The sequence below is a fragment of the Melozone crissalis genome, unplaced genomic scaffold, assembly GCF_028551555.1.
Source record: "Melozone crissalis strain CALT ecotype California unplaced genomic scaffold, PUWL_Pcris_2 ptg000013l_1, whole genome shotgun sequence".
Classification (NCBI taxonomy): Eukaryota; Metazoa; Chordata; class Aves; order Passeriformes; family Passerellidae; genus Melozone; species Melozone crissalis.
Window position 1 is genome coordinate 29634091 of NW_026535791.1, and position 22982 is coordinate 29657072.

Consider the following 22982-nt stretch of genomic DNA (forward strand, 5'->3'; position numbering starts at 1 on the left):
GAATGTACTTCTATGTACATCTCACTGAGCTTATTATGTACATACAATATATTTTAACACGACTGAAAATCTATTTATGCTGAACACATAAAAACTTTTTTCTTTTTTAACAAAATAATGTATTTCCTTTTAAATAAATCCTACTTTTTTCTTGCTTTGTCTCTCCAGCTGTGAATTTTCATCACATAGTCCTAAAATCTTTGGTGTGACTGGGATTAAGGACATATTCTGTTTGTGTATCCTATGAATAATGCAGTCACCCAAAATCAAGTACTTAAAATGTCTTCACTCTTTGCATATATTAATTTATATTTTCAGCATCAAATGACACCTGTATGTTTCTAAAATACCCCTAAATGCATTATTTTTGATTAATAACTCCCTATCCCCAATACTAACCAAAGTATATTGTATTTGCCTCTTTAATGATAACTCAAATTCAGGTAATTTCACATTAAAAATAGCCTTATTTCCATTTGGAAAATGGGATTTTAGGCAAGGACATCTAATGGAGGATCCCTCATCCTTCTGTAAGCAACTGAAAACCCATGAATGTGTATCTTCATGTCAAGAATCCGGGTAGAGAAGATGATGAAATAACTCTTGCCTTAAACATCTTGAGTTAGTTCTCTCAGGATGGGATTCACCTTTCAAATTACACAAATGTAGGTGTTATTATGGAGATGACTATGGACTGAATAGATATTTTCCAGTCAACACACATCTAGGTATGTAACAGCCACCCACCATCAAGCATCCAACACCACTCAAAGTCCTTTGGCATGCTGGAGGCACCTGCAGAGCTGTTTCAGACCTGCCTAGGTGTGGGCTACTGGGTGCTTCTGTCTCTTAAACAAGAAAGAGAGGCTGCTCTTTTCTGTGTCATGGGGGCAGTCATGCTTTGACTAGAACATATTTTACCTTCTTCTTTGCCAAACCCATAATGCAATCCAGAAGAAAATATGTCTGTTTTAGTATCACTAAGATGATTATGGCTAGAAATTAGGACAAACTTGGAGGAGCTGAGGTAAAAAAAATAAAGAAAAAGCTAAGAGAATATAAGGAACAGAGGATGCTGAAGGTGGAATTAGAAAAGAAGTGGAGCCATAAGTGAGACTTACATAATTCCTTCAAATCAATTGAGCAACACTTTTACATAAAATAATTATTTTTGTGTAGATTCCCAATTTAAAAAAAAATCAATGTTTCAAAAACGCTTTCATTTCTGAACCCTATATAATTGCTAATTTTATCAATACTTTCCTCAAAATTTGACTTTTCTCTGGAACAAAAATTCATTCTCTTGAGGGTACTATTTAATCTCATTTTTTCTACTTTATCAGAACTTCACAGTTTTATATGCATTTACTCACCAAAATTAAGTTCTTCTAGTCTATTAGCTCCATTGCATAAGAAAAAATTAAATGCCATACAAATAAAATCTAATATTTGACAAACTGTGGTTTTACTCCTCACTGAGCCTGTCTTGCCTTTTAGTGCATATATACTTCTCCACCTGAGTAAATAGAATGCCCTAGGTTTGCAGAAAAACACCTATGAAATTTCACAGTCCTTTCCTTCTAAATGTCACAAATGACCATCACTCAAATTGAATCAAAGTTGATGTATTTTTCTATATTAGAAATTATATTTACAGATAAGTACATTAAAAGTTGGAAACAGCAGAGCATTTTCACTGTCCTGGAAAATGCATCAGCTGCTGAAAGCTAGAATTTTCATTTTGATGGTCTATCTAAAATATGGATTAAAAATTTATGGGAGAATATGAAACCAAGTCCTGGCAAAAAAAAACCCCAAACAACTAAGCATATAAAGGACTCATCAAATTATAAAATCACTCTGAAAGGGAGTATGGTACAAGTGAAAAGGGAAATTGATTTTTTTTCAGTACACAAAACTATTGTTATTATTAGGGAAAACAAAACCCCCATAGTTAATCTTCTTGAATTTTTGGAACTTGGCTGCATGGAAAAAAATGAACAAGCTCCAGCTAGCTGGTCAAACATTGACTTTTCAGCAGCTACCAATATTTATTCAAAATATTTCAAGTTTATCCTGTGAACAAAATAGGAAAATTACTTTTACCAATGATGTGGGCAGTAGAAGAGCAAATGATAATATCTGAAAGATTTTAAGCTACAGATGACACATTTACAGCAAGCCTGTAAACTGGTCATATCAGTTGTGTCAAATTAAACCTTTTCATGCTTAAGTAACAGATAGTAGTCACAGAGTATTACAAAAAGTTTGAGTTTAATCAAAAAAATGTTCAGTCCTTGAAAAAAGTTTCTCATATTCTTCTTGTGTGGCAATAAATTAGTATGTGAATTGTTATTTAAGTATCATCCCAGCAGAGATAGTCTTTGACTAAAGAAACAAAAAGATGTGTTCAATTACTTACTAAAGAATATAAATATACATATAAACAAAAATATTTTTAAAATAGTATAATGTGATATATTTTTCAGATAGAAAAAGATTTGATTACTAAAAGAACATACTGCACTGCTTTTCCTAGCTATTAGCATGTTTCCAGAAGTACCATCTGTACTCATCTGTAAGTTTTCCAAGCTTTGCCAACCTGGAAAGAGGAGCCATGGTTCCAACCACGGAACCTTTGAAAGAGCCATGTCTAGTTGGCAAAGCCAGTGTTTGCTCATTTCTACTCATAATCACAACAATATATATCTATTTACTTTTCTTAAAACAATAATTTATTTAACATTTTTGGCCTATATAACTATCTGCTTAACTTCAATTCAGCTAAATACCTGATAAAAAAGCAGGATTCCGACATATATAAATATAGGAAACTTATAAAAAATAAGCCCACTCAAGTAATAAATATTAGCCCAATACCTTCCTTTGTTCATTTCAGCAAACTTTCAGTTGTATGATTGTGAAGAAAGTGCCAGAAGGTTAGGGCTACTTTTGACCTACTTTTGAACTTAACTAGTCATTAAAATACCAAGAAAACACACTTGCTGTTCTTGACAGCCTTTCCTGCCAACCAAAAAAACGATTGCCTGTATCAATCAAGAGTTCATAGCTGTGAGTTTCTTCTTATTTCCTCAGTTTTAAAAGCACTCAAATAAAGCACTTGCCTTTAAAATAAGCCCTCATAGATGTAAGTTTTTAGTTGTGCTGAGGGATTAAAAGCCATGTTCTGCCTGCATGACATTTATTGCAAGATCAAGGTATTAACTTGTAGATAAGTGTAGGAGAATGCACATGAGCATGCTGAGTCCCTGTGCTAAAAACTCCTGAAATGCTCTTCCGCTGAGAATGTGAAACATATTTTATTTTTTATTAAGATAATAAAAAGGATTAGTCACTTTACAGATTAATTGCCAGCACAATTTATAATCCGTATTATAAAATGAAGCTCTTCGGTTAGCTGAATTCAGAAATTCATCTGAAAATGTAATCTTCCCTTATGTTTGCAGGTCTGTAAAATAAAAATTAATGCTTTTCTGTGTTAAAAAATTTGCTTGGCAGTGAGACATATGCCATGGTTTAGCCTGGAGAAATGATTTCTGGGGCAGACATTTTGAATTAAAGTGAAAAATCTGGCTATATATCTGAGACAAAAAAACTATCATTATTTTGTGAATATTTTGGAAAATACATTCAATGTTGAATATCCATGTTGATGAACTTTTCCTGCCTGGAGAATTATAGCACTTTAATTTTTTAAAAATATTTTACTCTTTCATTTATGCAAACTACAAAATAATATTAACACATCCAATAAATAAAACTAAAATACATTATTTTTTCTAACTTCTTTCACTTATTCAACACTAGATTGGCCCTTTGGAAGAACTGGTTTCAATAGCTACAATTATTAATGTGGTTTTTTTTTTTGACATAGCATCATTCTACGCCTTTAGTATTCAAGCACTGCCAACATCCCTCTCAAGAACCTCTATGGAATTCTAGAACACACCAGCACATTGCATTGAGCAATGTCCAGTGAACAGCACAGACTAGCCCTCTGCACCAAGAGGTGTCCAACAGGAAAGGAGAGGTAGATGGACAGACAGACACCATTTCTGTAAACTCTCAGCCTTCTGGACTGAGCTCATGCTGTGGAAGATTTACTCCATCTGAATTAAGGTTGAATTGCTAAAAACCATTCACCTCCATCTCCGTGAATACATCCTGGTTTCTTGTGCCTCAAATCTTGCTGATTTTGTAAAAGCTCTTCCACAACTCTATTACCTTGTTTTCATTCTCAGACTCAAACATATAATCAAGAAAGAATTCACTAGATGAAATGAAATTTTTCTTTGAAAAAGCTAAACAACAAATTTTAATGCTTTTAAAAAAAAATTATTTTTCTAATGATGTAAAAGTATACTAATTTTCTGTATAAGCATCTAGCTGTCTTGTGTTCTGATGGCTGGTTTTTGTGGTTCAATAAAACATGTTAAAACCAGCATGCTTACATAATTTTTTATAATTTTCCTTATTTTTATTTCTAGTACTTTATAGTAATCACTCACTTATTTTGTTCTTGATTAATGAATAAACTAATTAATATTAAAATATTAAGTCCTGAGTTGGAATCCTAGAGCATAGGGTCATAGAATGGAATGTTTTTTGTTGGAAGGGAGCTTTAAAGATCACAGCTTCAGCTGCCTTACCATGATTAGGGTTGTCTTTCATGAGGTTCACATGAGCTTATTCCTCAAGGTATCTGTGGATGGCAAGCCTTCCTTCAAGCCTGTGAACTGCACCAGTCAGTTTGATGTCATACGCAAATTTGTTGAGGGTTCATTCAATCCCACTGTTATTGCTAAAGACAATAAATTGTATTTGTCCCAGTGTGGACCCTTCAAGGACATGGCTTGATTTTGCTCTTGGACAATGAGCCATTGACTCTTTGGACATGGCCATCCAGCCAGTTCCTTATCCATCTAACAGTCCATCTGTCAATCCCGTGCCTCTACATTTAGTGACAAGCATTCTATGGAATGGTACCAAAGGCTTTACAGAAGTCCAGACAGAATAACAAGAGTAGCACTTTCCCGGTCCACTGATGTAGTCATTCCACCATGGAAGGCTAATCGCTTGGTCAAGCAGAATTTTCCCTTTCTCTAATCTTGTCCTTGTTTTCCATGTGTTTCTACATACCTTCCGGGAGTTTGTGCTTTGTGATTTTGGCAGGCGCAGAAATGAGATCAACTGATCAGGTCCTCTTTGGTGCACTTTTTAAAAATGGGAGCAACGTGGCTTGGCAAGTGCATCAGCCAGTTCCCTCAGCATTCACCTGAGGGATGCACCTCATCAGATCCCATGGATGTGTGTATATAAATATATTCTTCAGGTTGTCTCAAACTGGACCTTCTTCTACCATGGCAGATACCATTTTCCCTCAGTCTGGATCTTGATGTTCAGGGACCTGGGACAGGCATTTTGAACAAACTGATAATAGTGTCAGTGTCCTTTTCATTCAAGTGCATTTACATAGGGGTCAGTGACATTTTAGGTGTCCTAGGACATGATCTCTGGTCTCCATCTTTTTCTCAAGAATGATAAAAAGTTCTCTTCAGACCAGTGCACATCTGCCATCCCTATGTACATTTCTCAGTTATCCTAAAATATCTTAAATAGCGCTAGGCACATACATTAGGGTCCTCATTTAGTTGCTTTATTTCACAATTCTGACATGAAAAAACATTTCTTAGCTGAACAGCTATTCAGTTCCCAAAATAAGAAGAAGCAACTTACTTTCTGAAGAACACACCCTTCTCTCCAGTAGTCAGAATATTCATAACTATCAGCTCTAATTCAAAACAAATACTCTAGAAATTATTTTAATATAATTCATCACTGGGAATTAACTAAGAGCAGAATCTATTGGTTAAAGATTTGCCCATCATTACTGCATTTCTTGTACTGAATGTGTGGAATTTTTGATTATGCAATGAATAACAGACTATGGTATTACCATGGCCGAGCAACCGGAGTATTAACTTTGATTAGACCTCATTTATACTGATTTTCCCATTAATGCAAAATACCATACATATGCATAAGTCAATTCTACTATTAGTGAGTCTCACACTCCCTGATTTGAATGCCAATTTACAGAACTGTACATCAAAGTAAAATCAGATTACCATATTTTATGTGTGGGTGGGTGTGCAATACACTAAAGGCATGTTAAACAACATTCTTATGTAAAGATCAGTAGGAAGAAAGTGATTGTGGAAGAAGTTAAATCCTGCTTCAATTGTCTGACAATTTAAAAAGTATTAACTTTAAATTACTTTAATTTTAATGCTATGTCATTTGTTTAACTTTCTCTATTCTACTACGGATCTTATTACTGCTTTTGAGTTGAAACTCTGTATTTACTTGATATGATTTTCTATTATATAGATTGTATAGATGTTGCCTATGCATGTGATCTGAAAATTCAGACTCTGCTCAAACTTGGAACACAAAATTAAAATTTCTATTTTGTAATGCAACTTCTGGGTTGGGCACTAATGCATTAATATTATCCCAATGCCTGTTGAACCAACAAGACAAAAATGTTCCTCCATATTTTTGAAGACTCATCTATGTGTTGTCATTGGTTCCCCACGTGACTATTTCAAAATACTGGAAAAAGGTAGAAATGTAACCTTTGGTTTAAAAATTGCATCAGGATCTACCCAGTTTACAATTAGCTTATTACACAAACTATATGACAATAAGATTTCAATTATATAAAGTTTCAAAATTGAAATTTTACTTTGATAGAGATGGATAAATAAGAGAAAAATTAATAAATTGAAATTGTTCTGCCATTCTATAGGGCAATTCAATGAAAATTTTAGTAACACATTGAATCTGATGAGATAATGTTCTGATAAACATAGTAGTCATGTACAATATTGAATCTGAAGTATTATATTAACATGAAAAATAATTAAAACTTGCTTACAGAACTATGTTCGTATGCATAATTTACCAGGAATCAGAATCAATTAGGAATAAAAACTTGACCTGTTTTTGTTTGCTACACACAAATGCCTAATGTGGTGAAAAATCCAGCATGAAATTCCCCATTTTGCTTCTCCCTTCTCAGACATTTCTTCAAATGAAAATTTCATTTCAATGCAGACTTTTGGGGAGTTGATTTTTTTTTCAAATCATTATCTATAAATTATGCATAGTGGTTATGTTGTACAGCCTTATTCATGAGAGACAGAAGGCAAATGACAATACTGACTTTATTTAAAACAATCACTAGCATTTCTAAAGCTAAATAACTTAAGCCAATTCATTCTCATTTGAACTCTGATTCTTGCAATCTTTTAAATCTGACAGAAGATAACAGGGCATATAGTCAATTACTATAAATTCAAAGATATTTCTAGTGACTTTGACTTGAAATTGTGCTTAACAATTTGTTTCTGAATCATGCAAAGGAACTTTCTTATTAGTTTTGCCTCTAAACAATTTGTTCTTAAGTCTGTTGAGATCTCTACTAATCCTTCTTATAACTTCAATATTAGTTTCAGAAGGAATTTTCAACCTTTTCTTCAGTATGGAATTTGGGGTAATAATATGCAATTTTGTGCAATAAATACTACAAGGAATAGTAGCAATAAAGGAGCAAAAGAATGCTCTCATTATCAGCCATCCTCATGATTTCTTTAGAATTAACATGACATTTCTGTATATATGAGCTCTTCCTAAGACAGGAAGCTACTTACAGGTATTTTCATATATTAATTTGTGCTCTTAATATCTCAGAGATATTAAGAGCTAAAACTTCTATATTATTCCCCCTTCCCACCCTGCCTCCTTCTCCACCAAGACTAATCCAGAGCAAGGACGTCTGTGCTCAATAGGGCCATTTCTTGATGGAGACAGACTCCTTGAAGTGAGGAAAGATTCCCTGGGGGCCTGAGAACTCAGATGGTTATGAGGCTGGTATTTTCCAGAATTCCATGCTGCTGGGGCAAGGGGTAAGAAAAAGATTTCAGACACCTGAAACCTCTTGTCTCTTTTCAGGTAGGTCACTGACACTCTGCTATTTCACAGCAAAGGAATAGATGGTCCAAGCCAAAGACTCAAAGTCTGGAATTAATTTGAGGAAATGCAGCTGTTTATGGTCGTAGTCATATATTTAGACTAGGTGCCCTAGATTCCTGTTAGAGTGAATGGAAAGAAATAAAACTTTTAAAACATGCTTTATCTCTTTCTAAATATGGATAAGGCTTATTTAGAGATTCAGACTTGCAAACATAGGTGTCCAAATGTGAACCAAGGATCTAAGTTCCATATACAGTCGATGAAAAACTTTATCCTGGCCAAAGCATAAACAGCAGGTTTGAGATGTCCTAGAATATATCAGACAACCAGGACACTTATGGAGTTAACAGATACCAATCAGCACCTGTACAAGAACTGTAAGTTTCTCAAATGGCAGCTAGAGGCCCTGTTGGACATCCCAGAGAACCCAAAATAATACCACATTTAAAAGTTGAGTTTTGTGTTAAGTTCTGTTTAAACTGATCTGAGACACTCTCTATTTGCTATTCTCTATTTTCTCTATTCTATGTAATAGTTGTTCCTTTGATGACTGCAGTAAGAGTTTAGACACAGAAGTTTACACCCATCTGACATTATTTAGTTGGCCAAATTTGGTGTCTATGTCTACAGCTGAAATGTTCTTTGTTTCCCAAAATGTCGCATGAACCTGAACAGTTCCCATTTGTCCCCACTGACTGTATGGAAAGACAAGGGTGACTTGCTCAGCAGGAGAACTCTACACTACAGCTGGGAGAATTCCAGCAGAAGGAGTACACTGAAATTCATCTTCCCAACTGAATTAATAAAAAAACTTTATAGGTATATCTGTTTATCTGATTGATATAACCCATGTTTTCAGAAAGTTAGAACTTTTGTCAGAACCCATTCGTCATAGTGAGAGAAGGGAGAAGAAAAAAAGAGTTAGTATCTGGTTTCTTGACCTCTGGTTTCTTGACCTCAATACTGTCAATTTGGCTTGTCAATTAGTGTCAATTGTGGTTATATTGATCTGTGTGTTTTATGGATTCTAACTAGAAGTAGACTCATTCTACAAACTCAGATACTACAGCAAAGTCCTTGGCATCTAATTTTCAGTCACAACTAAATTAATAGGTCTACTTTTCTAAGAAGGAACTGGATTTAATTATTTTCATCTTTCTCCATGTTCACTGATGTTTTTTAGGCTGACATTAGTAAAACAGAAAAAAATAACATGTTTACTTGAGACAATAGTGCATATGTTGTTATTTTATTTCATAATTAATGTACCGTGATATATTGAAAATAAATTGGCTGATAGTCTTTAGTTTGTTCTTATCTATTTCTATGATACTAAATTGAGGATGTCCTCCTGAAACCAATAGAGAAACACTCTTGGGAAGCAGGAAAAATAAAGCCTCATTTTTATTGTTGCTATTGTTGTTATTAGGATATTATCCTACCTTTTGATTTGAAGTAATGTAAGATCGATTATTAAAATGGTGTAAAATTTTAAAAGCTATTATATAGATCTGTCTGTGTCCCAATATAACAGCAAACATTATTAAAAATAATCAATTGTGTGTATTATCTATAATATTCTGGTTTTCTTTTAATAAAATGTGATTTGACCGCAGAAAAAGTATTTGAAGGATACTCTTTGTCTGCCTTCTTTTATATGTGTGTTCTTATTTTTAATTGAAAGTTCCATCCTCAGAATGTTATTCACAAGTGTGAGATTCATCACACTTATCTCTAGCAATATAAAAGTCAAATAGCTTAGCTGTGATTTAACTCACCCAACCTTAGAAGCTGCAATTCAGTTACAGACTGATGTGTAAATTCATGTGCTCGCAATACAGCTGTTACATTTCAGCTAGGGAACACTTAAAAGGCTTTAACATAATCATCTGCAACACTTAAGGTATGCTAAAGTGTCTTGCCTGAATTCCAGCTGCCAGTTCAGAATAGTAGATGTATTAACCATGGACAGACACCTCAGGTATCCCAGGATGCCTTGAATTCCACCTAAGCATGCACATCTCAAATGATATTGAAACCCATTTAGAATCCAGTCCCAAACATCTGCCTTGAGTTCAAAGAGGACATGATTGTGTACGAATTGCTGTTGATCATAACTGCAGCAATTTAAATTAAGACAACAAACCATTCCTCTAGTTTAACACAGAATATTAGTACACTTGGCAAGGAAAAAAAAGAAAAAGAGAAAAAAAGAAAAAAAGAAAAAAGGAAAAAATGTTTTTAAATTTTATTTCATTAAATAAAATTTCTCATTGCTGTATTCTAGTCTACTTGTCCAATGTCAGTCAGAGGGAAAGGCAGGGAGATTGAAAGTTGTTCTAGAGATACAACAGAATTTCTGAGAGAGAATTGCATAATCAACTGCAAAAAGAAGAAAGGAAAACAACAACAAAAACATCAACAAAAACAACAACAAAGCCTACAATTTTTAAGCCCATCTATGAATCTCTGGCCCAAATGCTGAGACCACAGGAGATACACTGTGGATATTCACACTTCTAAATGAGCAAGAAACAGAATTAAATCATAGGCTCAACATCCAAGTACAAGTTGGCTCATGTTCACATTGCCAAGGGCTTGTCCCTTCTGTAACAGTTTTGCCTTGGACTGAGCTAGTTGAGAGCTATGGAAAGGACCTAAGTTATGAAAGAATAGCTATTCAGTAGGAATTCTCCATCATGGATTATCTATTATGGATTATAGCTCCAGTGTTTGACTTTACTCACCTTCTGCTTTTGTTAGTTTAGCATAATAAAGGGTCCTGCTCCTGTCAAACAGTTATGGGGCACTCAGTCTGATGCAAAAGGACCTATGTCACACTCTTATGTTTTCTCAATTTTCTTCGTCTTTTACTACTGTATGAAAATTTGATCCTGCATTGATTCCTCATAAATCCAGACATAAGAGGGATTTGTAACTGCTTTTTTTCACCCTACAAGAGCAATTTTTCTTATTTTAGTAAATTCTGACATAGGGAAAAATAGTATTAATTCAATGAAAACTACAGAAACTTGCAGTGAATGAGATTTTGTCTACAAAAAATAGATGTTCTAATGAAACACATATTTTGATAATTTCCATGTACTTTCTGTATCATATTAGATGTGATTATGGTTCCATTAATACTAGTAGTATCAACCTTACTTAAAGTTAGCATTCTTTATTCAATATTTTTCCCCGAAAATTTTGCTTTGCATTGAGAAATGTATTGCTTTCACAAAACAATCTATAGAAATGAGATCCATGTAAATCAACCGGATTACATTATCTGACCAGAATTCTGCTAATGATGCAACACTTCTAATCAGAACTGATCCTTTAAAATACATAGCATATTTCTAAACCTCATTAATAAATTTTTTCTTCACTTTTGTTCCATTTCTAATTCATCCATGTAACATAATGGACATGCTCAGGTAGAGTAAGAATGTAGCTAAGAATTCCTGAATTTATTATTCAGATTGGAATTTATGAATGCTATGAATTTGTTCAAAGGAAAAATGGGCTTAATTTAATATACATGTCTGCAGCTGAGCTAATATGTTTGGGCAGACAGCAATTCATGGATCTGTAATAAGAACAATTTCTTTCTTAGCTTAATTTTAATATTGCCTTATTGCCAAATCAACAGTCTAATCATTGCTCTAAATATACATTTATGTAGTTGCAGAGGAGTATTGTCTTACACTAAAATTTTAGTTAGTTATGATCATCTTTCATTAATAGCAGCACAGCCATAGAAAGACCTTTCAAAAATGCACATGATTCTTTTTCCCATGTGTGCTCTTAGCCAATGTCAATAACATCTTTCACTCTGTTGCTCAGATCAGCAGTTCTTCTTTCTGAAAAATTTCCGCAAATCTGCAGGGCCCAACATTGTATTTAGTGCATTCTTTTTGTTCATTCTTATTTTGTCATGTTTTGTTTCTGCATCATGTTCTTACATTAAAATATATATATATCTAAATTAGAACACCAAAAAAAATTAAGAGGCAGAGAGGAAACAAGCAAACAAACAAAGCCCCAAACCAGGCAACCCTTAAATGAAAAAGGTATGTTCATTATTTTTACTACTATTCATATTATTATTCCCTGCCACACATATCATTGGGCAGAACACTATTTCTGGTAGGGATCTAAGGTTATTGCAACAGTGAAAATGTACCCCAAAATTTAGAAAATTGTTTCTATCTTGGCGGTTTAGACATATCTATTGACCTTGCTTTCTGAGGGATGCTTCCAGCCAAGGATAATAATTTCATACCCACACTTTTTTTCAACTACCATGATCTTCACCACCCCATTTGTCAATATTTCCTTAATAAGCTAGCTAAGATAGAGACAACTTCACAGTAAAGACACCTCAAAAAACAACCTTTACAAACAAGCTACCTCCTTTTGAAACATTTGCTTCCCAAATTACAACAGTGGAAAAAAATCCCATACTTTTTTTGTATTTTCATTCTCCCGTTTTGTGCCCAAGCTACGTTTTAGCATTTCTGTCTAGAAGTCCTTATTGCTTGCAAAGTGCCCAGTACACAATGCTGCCAACCTTGTTGTGCCACATTTATCCTGGGCAATTGAGTAATAGTCTCTAGGGTCTAGCTACATATTCCACATCCTGCACTTAAAACTTTCCTACCATCTGTCTGCCCTTAAAGATCTCTCATGTGAATAAGTTGTTGCTGTGTGTTCGTAATTAAATTATATTTTTCCCTTTTCAAGCCTCCTGTGACAATCCACTTAACAGTTTTGCCTTCTATTTTCATAAACCAGACTTTCTTTATTTTTGAAACACTTTCCACTGCATTTTCTCATCCATTTGTAGCATTTATCTTTCATTGTGATGAGCTTAATGACTTCAATAATGACTATAACCCTGGAGGACTGTATTCCTCATTTGTATTTCAAGCTTGACCGAAGAACCTGTTATTTATTATTATGATATCAGCAATAACTGTCAGGATTTTTGTGTTGTTGTTGTTATACTTTTGCTTCCTGAGCCCTATATTACTTTAAGAGGTTGCTATTATAGCTACTAGGTACTATAACAATTTCTAATGGCACTGGCTAAAATAGATGTCCCATCCAAAAGCAACTATTAGGATGCAATCCCAAAGTCAAAGAGCCAGTAATTTAGAAAGACAAAAATAAAATCCAAGTAAGAAAAATGGATGGAAAGAGTAGGAAGTACGCATGTATCCCTCTCATGTTATCTAGCGATAACCTCTAAAAAATAATGGCCATCCTTTAAAAATTGTCATGTCTCAGCAAACCACGTCTGATATAATCTATTTAATGTAGTTTCAAGGGTTTGGTTTAATTCTCAAATGCATTTCATTACCTGCAGCACAGGTGTATGTAACTGAGCTACCTTTAGCTCATTGGGCTACTCCTCTGCTTGTCCATAGACACGCAGTGCATTTGTGGTCTCTTAAAGTATCTTGCCTGGGCCCCAGCTGATCATGTGTCATACAAGCCTTGAGTCTTTTCTGCCAGCACATCAGACACCGAGATGTTTCGAATTACCTATTTGAATCAAGTTATTTCAAATTACTTATGGGTACCAAGTGAGCCAATCCGCCAGGCTCCCTGGGTAGATCAAGAACTCAATTCAGTTGTTCCCACGCAGGTGTCTACTCCTATTTCAATGTATTCTAGAGTCCAGGTGCCACTCCAGAAATATTCTAGTGTGCCCTAGTTCATTTTTGTGTCTATTAGTCTCATGCACACACTTCAGATACTCCAGGACACCTCTTAGGGCACTACTGGCTGTTAGGGCAACTCATTCAAGCCCATCAAACTAGGTGAGAAATATACTGCCTAATTCCATGTCAGATAGTAATCCAGAAAATGAGCTATATTCCTAATTTTTTCCACCGGATTATACTGCTTCTTAAATTGTTCATAGAATTCTATATTGTACCAGCTCATCTTTACTATTTGAATCCTCATTTAAAGTAAAAAGAACCATTATCTTCACATTCTTTTGTTTTCCTCAAGTCACATTTTAGTGTGTCCTGTTTGCTTAAATTCCACTTGCAAGAGATGCAGTTGATTCAGAAATGAAATAAAGTAACACAAACCAAATATGACAACCCATGGTTAGACATGCTTTGAGACCAAAGCTTGAGGGGTCTGTCTGAATGCTCATGACATCATCAAAAGTCATTAATAGCTAAGAGAATTTGTTCCAGTGGCTTAGCTGGAAAGTAGCTGAAGGGAATCAGTCTGACTACCTAACAAAACAGGAGAAGTATTGAGGAATTCTGATAGTACCAATGTTTCCGTGGAGCCAGTGCTTTCTGCCCAGGGCACTTTGTGCCACTTATACCAATAAATAAAGGTAGTTTAAGCAGTCATTCACCTAGACTCAACTGAGTGTATTCTACAATGGGCTTTTTCTGTCCATTCTTTGCCATGAATTTTCGATTTTAATCCTCAAGTGTATGATGCAAGAAACTAATTCCTTCCAGGGGACTTTCTGGTGACTTTGTTCCTCTCTCACATGACTGAAGAATGTATATAGGAAGTATTCACAAAAATTGATTCAGAAACTTTAACTAGTAAATGGAATCATTCAGCATGACAATATGTTCATTAACCTGGCAATTAATCTTGGAGAAGTAATACTGAGGGATCTCATTTATATTTCTTAACCCAAAAAGATACAATTATAAAGGTTTCTGAAACTCACAGATATTATGTTAAATATCATCTTCTGTTACAAATTAACCCATTGAGGTACTGTTGCTAAACATAATCATAATGAATGTAATTTAATATAATACATTTGCAACGTTTTTTGTCCCCATTTCCTCCAGGGCTAATATTGCTCTGGGGAAAATGGAGTAAAATAAAATTATTCTTGTGATTTTGATTGGTCCCATCCATACTTCTAATACAGTTTAAACAGATTGATAATTTTAAAGAGATAACAGAAATATCTACATGTTATTAGGACAACCATATCTTACCAACATAACCTATTAATTCTTCACCCTCTGACTTCTTCTCAAATACAAAAAAAGGGCATGTGTGCAATAGTCTAATACTCTGAAGTCCTGCCCAATGCCTGGGAATTTCTGTTCCATAAATCACAAAAAGTCCCACAAATTTGGACCGCACAAGCACATTGAATAATATTCAGCCACAGAAACTGTCCTGCTTCCCATCTTATTTGCATACATCTCTGGGAACTTTACTAATACAGGAGGATCTACCTAATGAGGTCCTTTAACATCTAAGAGTGCCCATTTTTGATTATGTGTGAATAAAAATGTAGCCAAAATCCCTCTGACTGATTCAAATAGTTCAAAAAATTACAGAGTTTGGTGCAGAACAAAACAACTGCCATGAAGATTCAAACTCCAAATATAAGAAAAAGTAAAGATGTTAAAGATCTGACTATATCTTGTGCATCATTTTCCAAGAGAGCCCCCAGATGAAGCCTTGGAGAAGGTTACACAGAAAAGAAAAAGAGCAACTTAAAGGTCTTTCATTTAATCTCAAACAAATTCCTGCTGTCTTTTGCTACTTAAGAAATCACTGACAAAAATACAATGTGAAAAAGTTTGTAACTTTACTTAGAGTCTTTTGTCTTTGGAAGTCTTTCATATTTGTGAGACCTAAAAATCATTTCTTAGATAATGGAAGGTAGAAATTATTCTGTTGAGAAAGATGAGCATTTTTCAACCTCTTTCTGCCCTAATTTTCACCCAAATGAGTTTTGAAAAAATGTGAAATATTCACTTTGCGTAGTTCACAGCTTTTCTACCTGAGTAAAGACTAGTACACAAAGCTTTTTCTTCTACATCAGGTGACATCTGCCCCCACTTTTGCTAAAACAAAGCCCCCAAAACTAAATAAAAAAACCTCTAAGAAAAAAACCCAAAACTCTAACCGAACAGTAAACCCCCTCAAAGATTACATCACTTAGTTTGCAATCAGATCTGAAACTGTATTTTGAATGCAACTGCATTGAAGTTATAAAATAACCTGACACAGCCAATACATTTAGTAAAGCAAAATAATAACACATTTCTATGCAGTTCCAACAGCACATGTTTTCTCAAAATGACACACATCACCTCGGGTATGAATTTAAAATTTTTTCAGGTTGCTTCTAGAATTCTATTCACTCTTCTGCAAAGGCATGCAGGAGGCTACCATGTATAAAGGCATGGATTTCTATGGCAACAGTTTAAATTCTAGCTATTCTTAGTTGAAGTGTTTGCAGAAACAAAAACAAACCACAAACAACCCTTTTTAACTAGCTAAATAATAAATCTCTTTCTTTCTGAAAGAACAGAAATGCCTTTGCTGTGATGATTAAGCAATAAGTAACTTAATGTGATATATACTACACTTGAAGTTACAAGATTCTTAAGTTAGCAGGGAAAAAACACCCATTTTGACACAGCATGGACATCTTACAGGCTTCCAATGTTAAAATAATATCATGACAGTCATTCTCAGTGAATAAAACATTTAGGTTTTGGCTATTGCTGTTAATGCAGTACAACTGAACATATTTAATATATTTGAACTCCACTCTTCTTCAAAACATTCTCAATAATCCCTTTGCTTTCTTTTATGTTTCTTTTTAGTTGAGTGTTTTGTTTGATAAAAATAATCATGGAAGTGTTACATGTGTAAATAAGATAAGCACTGCAATTCGAGGCCTGGTACTTATTACGTCATCTCAGAGAGTTGGGTGAGCTATGTGTCTTAAGGGCGAGTGTCTGCAAGATGGAAGAAAGAATCCTGTGAATGTTAAACTCAGAAAATGACACAGAAAATTCCATTTTGTCATTTCCCCACAACCTAGAAACAGAGTGATAAATACATGTCTTCAACATTTCAATTGAATTGACATTTCTATATAGGTATGCCAGTGAACTAGCCTTTTTAGGAAGCTAAATGAGCAAATTTCCAACTTTATGCTACTTTTCAATGATGACAAATTAAAATTACATATTTAGCATTATATTCTCTGAAATGCATGCATGTCTGATCTCAGTCAGCGATTTGACATTTTAATTTATTGTGCACTTTATCTTAACTTCCATTACAGTGCTTCTAATGTAATTATTCTTATTCTTAGCATGGGATGTGTTCTCAATTTTCTCAGTTACTCAATTTCATCACTACAATATCACAAAGAAGGCAGCTAGACTTAGGTAGTCTTCTAAGGGTGCACTAGCTCATTTCTAAACAGGTTATTTTGGACTATTTCTAAGCTAAATCTGATGGCCTCCCAAGGACAGAATTACTAGCCCACATGTAAGTGCATTCGTTTTTTCTTCTCAAACCATTCAACAGTGGATTGCACAATGGCAAAGTAGTGCCTCTACTGTCATCACTTTGTCTTACACAGAGCATCCTGGCAGAACGATCTGTCTAATGAAGCAGCAAGGTGGAATAAAGAAGGGTCCTTGAAATAGGAATGGTTTGTGTAGTTAAGCAGGCCATGCCATTTTCAGAGCTCCACAACCAAACTTCAAGGTATTTTCTAGGAGACTGCAGATTTTTCCACAGTGATAAAGGATTCTGGAAGAATGATGTATTCTCCATGTTTAATTCTTCATGAATACCTGGAATCAGGCTTCTGCCTCACTTTTAAGAGCACACCTATTGCAATGTGTATGCTTGTCTGTTTTCTCCTCACAGATCCCAAAGGTGGGCATTTTCTACAAAGCACACCAAATCAGTATTTGAAGTTTAGCAAGTCCCTTACGGTGTTTTACTCTTTAAAAGGATTCTCTGCCTGGAGAAAGCCAGGAGCAACGTGACTGAAATTCTCCATATCTCCACTGGGACTTGAGCTGTGAGTTACAAGTGATTTGCAGAGACTTTCGCCTTTACAGGTTTGACTGAGTTTAGGGGCACTTTCCCGTACAGGAAGGGGATCAAAGGCGAGCTGCCTCAAGTCCAACTGCAGCACTGCTCCGTGTTTTTTTTAGCTTTTAATATCAAAAAGTGGAGGTGCCCAGTGCAGGAACTGGAAAATCTCTGCGGGCTAATTCGTTTTTCCCGCTGGCGGCAGCTGCTGGAGCCCGGCCGCCCGCAGCTGCCCCACCGGGCAAGCTGCTCCGGGCGGGAATTCTGGCCGCGGAAATTCGGCTCCAGCTTAATGAGACCAAGCTGGGCAGAGGCACTTAAAGCAAATTCCCACTAACATCCCTAATATATCTGCAGTGTGTGCAGCAGAGGCGGTGACAGCAGCGGCAGCAGCATGAGATTCACAGTATTAATAAAGGGATTCACCGCCTCGTTAGGGAAAAAAAAAAAAAAAAAAAAAAAAAAAAAAAAAAAAAAAAAAAAAAAAAGAGGCGAGAGGGGGAGGGAGAGGGGAGGAGGCAGCAGGCAGGAAACTTCTGTGTGTTATTTACATTGGGAAAGGGGGGAAGGAAGGGTGTTTGTGCCTCTGCCAGTGAATGAATGAGAAAGAGGAAGGGAGGGAAAGAAAGGGAGGGAGAGAGAGACACACACACAGAGCACTGAAAGGAGGCTCTGTCCCCTAAACCCAAGTAACCCGTTTGCAAGAATTGGATGCTGGAAAAATGGTAAGGACCCGGAGTTGAAAACATTTTCACTTTAATACTGAAAAAATATGCCATTATAAAATCCTCGAATAGAATTAGTAAGTTTCACTTGCTTCCTCAGTTCTGTTTTCCTCAAGTTATAGTAAGATTTACAACAGCACAGAATTTTCTACCATTAAACTTTGCAGCCTAAGCGCTAGAGTGACATTAATTGGTCATGCTTAACTGCCTTGGATTTTTCTTTTGTATGTTTACACTGTTACCATAATAGAAATCAAGGGTACTAATTTTTTACATTCAGATGGAAAGGCAATACTGATTATGTATATTGAAAAAGAAGAGAGAGAGAAAACAAAACCAAAGCCTACCCTCCCCACCTCCCCTGAAGAAATTAAACACAACCCATTATCAACAAAGCAAATCTCTCTCAGCAAAGTAATTCCCACCTAGACATAAAAATAAAAATAAAAATTTAAAAAAATCCAATGAGAATATTCATGCAACTATGTCTTAAATAAAATCTTTACAATTTTTTTCCACAGTAAAAGTACGATCTCTACTGCCTATTGATCACACAAAAAAAAAAAAAACTGGCGAAATGGCACTTTTTATTATACTGTATTTTGTATATAGAAGGTTTGATACGAAGGGACTTATCAGGTAAGAGGGATGATGGTGTGAACTAGACGCTGCTTCCAGTCGGGGGCTGGAGCGTCCCTGGGGTGCGTTGTATCCATGCGAGCCATGCAGCACTTTTTTTTTTTTTTTTCTGTCCATTTGTCTGTTTGTTTCGGAGTCGGAGTCATTTATTTACATTACATTCATGCCTTCGTGCAACTTTCCACTCCTGCTTTGCCTTCAGGAGGAGGCCAACACCAGTCCTCTGCTCCCCTCATTTTCCCGGCCTCTTGGAAAGGGGTCGGTCCACAAGGGAAGAGGGCAAAAAAGCAAATCAAACCCCAACACAATTGAACAAAAGCCCAACAAAACCAGGAGCCGTGTGTCGCCCTGCCGGAGCCGAAGGAAGCTGTTCCTCGTCTGTCTGTCGCTGCTCCGGCCGCGCACGGGCGGGGGATGCGCGCACCGCGCCGGGCTGCGCAGCGCTGCGGGGATGCGCTCCGGCGCCGGGCTCCCCCCGCCGCCCACTGGGCCTCGGCGCTTGCTATCGGGGTCGTGAGGAAGGGCGTGCGGGTGTCTGTGTGTTTCGCTTCTCACAAAAGGTAGCAGCGGAGGTGCGGAGCTGTCCCCGGCCGGCGCATGAAGGGCCGGTCCCGGGGGGCGGCCGCCCCCGCCCCGCCCGCCGCCTCAGTCCGACAGGGAGTGGGAGCCGCAGTCGTACACCCTGTGGGCCCCGTCGGCGCTGTAGGGCCCGTTGTGCCAGTAGGACGAGTCGCAGACCGTCTGCAAGGAGTTGATTTCAGATGCAGAGGAGTTGGCGTCCCTCCTCTTGGAGCGCTTTCTGTTCCTCAGGATGAAAACCAGCATGCCAACCACTGTGAAGGCAGAGGTCACAAAAACCAGCAGAAGCCCTGGCACTAGCACCGAAATAGAGACCCGGCTGGTCTCCAAGTAGGAGTTGGAGTGAGTACCTGTCTCTGTCAACCCGGTGCTGTTTTTGTTAGTAGAAGTTAATGTGGGAGAGATTTTTAACTGAGGGCAAATCACATCGTTGGAGAGAGACTCGAAATCCTCCTTGAAGAAATCTTCCGGGGACTCACACCTCAGGTCACTCATAATCACCTTGGGGCGCAGCATCTCTGCCCACTGTTTGAAAGGCACAATAGGGCAAGTACAGTCCCATGGGTTGCCGTGCAGGTCGATCTGGGTGATGGAGGTGAGCTGGTCCAGCACCCCCGCCACCGGAAGGTACATGAAATAATTGTTGTGTATGCTCAGCTTGGAAAGCGAGACCCCGGCGAACACGTCTACTGGGAGAGACCTCAGCAGGTTGTTGTTGAGGATGAGGACTCTCAGTTTGGGCATCGCATTGAAGGTGCCAGGCATGATCATCTGGATCCCATTAAACTCCACGTTCAGATACTCCAGGTTTTGCAGCCCAGCGAATTTCTCTCGGGATAGGGTGTCTAAGTAATTGCTATCCATGTAGAGCCATCGGAGATCAAAGAGGTTCTTGAAGGTGTTGTTCTCAACGGTGGCAATGTTGTTGTTGCCCAGATCGAGTAAATTAAGTTTTCGGTAATCCAGAAAGTGGGATTTCCTGATGGTGTGTATTTTGTTGTCTCTCAGAAACAGCTCCTGCACATTGGAGGGCTTGGGCTTCAAATCCACCAAGCTGCTCACATTCCTATCATTGCAATTAACCTTTAAACCTGAGCCAGGGATCTGATCACAGCTGCAGATGTGCGGGCAGGAAAAGGTGGCTGGTAGTTTGCTCTTCGCACTCACTGTCGACACGGCAGCAGTGGGTTTGGTCTTGATTTGCCAGTTGACAGGAATCTTTGTACCTCCGTTTGGAGCAGATCCTGGCGTGGCAGGGTCTTCTTTGCCATGTATTTTAAAGGGGGTTGGAATGGGACCAGGATCGCAGGTTTCTTCTTCGGCAGGGGGAGCAGCTAGGCTGGAATCTACTCTGTTCTTTTTACACAGCTCCTGCTCTGTGGTCTCATTTAAATCTTTGCCCTGCAACCTAGTGGGAGCTTCACAAATCACTCTGCCGATCAAAGCGTTTTTAGGTATGTTTTCCAGCCATTCTTTCAACGACAGCAGATCGCAAGTGCAGTCCCAGGGGTTATCCTCTAGCAGGATTTCAGCAATGCCTGGGATCTGCTCCAGGACCTCCTCGTAAGGCAAGGTTTTAAGACGGTTTCCCCGGAGGTCGAGGTGGGTGATCGGCACATACTGAAACACGTTGGGGGGCAAGGTGCTGATGAGATTGTCATTTAAAATCAGCACCTCTAGCTTGTTTAAGTCCCTAAATGCTCCCGGGTCAATATCCCGCAACAGATTAAAATCTGCCTGGAGGTATTCCAGATCGTCCAGCCCCAGGAAAGTCTGCTTCCTGAACGATTTGATCTTGTTGTTGTTTATGTGCAAGCGTTTCACCAGCTGCAGCCCAAGGAAAGCCCCAGGAACAATCTCATGCAAACCGTTGTTTTCCATGTGCAAACTGACCGCATTGTAAAAGTTAGCAAACTCATTAGGGAAAAGTCGAGTCAGGGAATTGCCATGCAGGAATAAATGGTAAAATTGGGAAGTTGGGGCGGTGAAATGTTGCAGGCTGGTAAATCCCTTTTTCTCACAGTCTACGTGCAAATCCCCTTCTACCTCGTTGCAGGCACAGATCTTCTCTTTGCAAACGTCCCCTGTAACGTTTCCAGCAGCAAAACAAAGAGACGTCTCCAGCAACAGAATCCAAAGCAGCATTTTTAAACCGAGCAATTCATTCCCGATCTCATCACAAAGTAACAGCAACCATCCTCCTCACACGGAAAGCAATTCCAGTTCATTCAATACATTAAATGTCCGAACCACCAGCGAAGGGGGAGGAAAAAAAAAATGTGTGTGGGGGAGCAGGGAGGGTCGGCGGAGGGGTGGGGGGGGGGGATGCTTTCTTTTCTCCTCTCTCCCCCCCACGCACAACTGCAACAACCCAGATTCCAGTCAGTAATTATATCCACAAACTATCCAGGCACGTACTGCAAGGCAGGCGAATAAAAAAAAAAAAAAAAAAAAAAAAGTAGAAGGAAAAAATTCTCGCTCGCCCTCCCTGACGCCTGCCGGGCAGCTAAGCGGAGGTCTGCCGGCCGGGCTGGCTCACCGGCGCGGTGCTGCTGGCCCCCGGCCGCCGCTGCATGTTAGGGAGGCGCGGGCGGGAGCGCGGCGCTGGCCGCGGAGGCTGCGCGGTGGCGGCTCCGCGCGCACTGACCTTGCCGCGCGGCGGCGGAGCCGCGCTCCTCGCCCGCCGCCCGCCGGGCGCTGTCCAGCGCCGCGGTGCTGAAAGCGCCCGCCCCAGCCTAGGCGCTGCCCGCCGAGCCGCCCGCGCCGCGCCGCGCCTGCCCCCGCTGCTGCGGAGCGCGGCTGCCCATGCCCGCCGGCGGCCGGAGCTGCCGCGGGGCCCGGGCCGGGGCCGCCCGCCCGCCCTCCCGTCCGCCCGCGCCGCGCCTCGCCTCGCCCTGCCGGCAACGCTGCCTCCCCTCCCGGCTCCCTCGCTCGCTGCCTCGCTTCGCTCTTCTTTCCTCTTTCTTCCGCTGCTGCCGAGCCGCACGCTCGCACACACTCACATGCACGCAGAGGGAGAGTTGCTAAGAGGCTCTGCTCGTTTCAGCCTGGTGCACAGTGAAAGATCTGACACCCTCTGCTGAGCTGCAGTGGCAAAAATCCATCTGCTGAGGGAAT

The 22982-nt window shown here is 38.5% G+C and overlaps 1 protein-coding gene across 1 annotated transcript; it reads right to left on the reverse strand.

Annotated features, from left to right (window-relative positions):
• Positions 1–18661: 18661 nt before the first annotated feature.
• On the reverse strand, positions 18662–22197 carry SLITRK1 (SLIT and NTRK like family member 1). The gene has a single exon (XM_054272358.1). It carries the CDS (start codon positions 22008–22010, stop codon positions 19932–19934), a length of 2079 nt encoding a protein of 692 aa, XP_054128333.1. The 5' UTR covers positions 22011–22197; the 3' UTR covers positions 18662–19931.
• Positions 22198–22982: the final 785 nt, after the last annotated feature.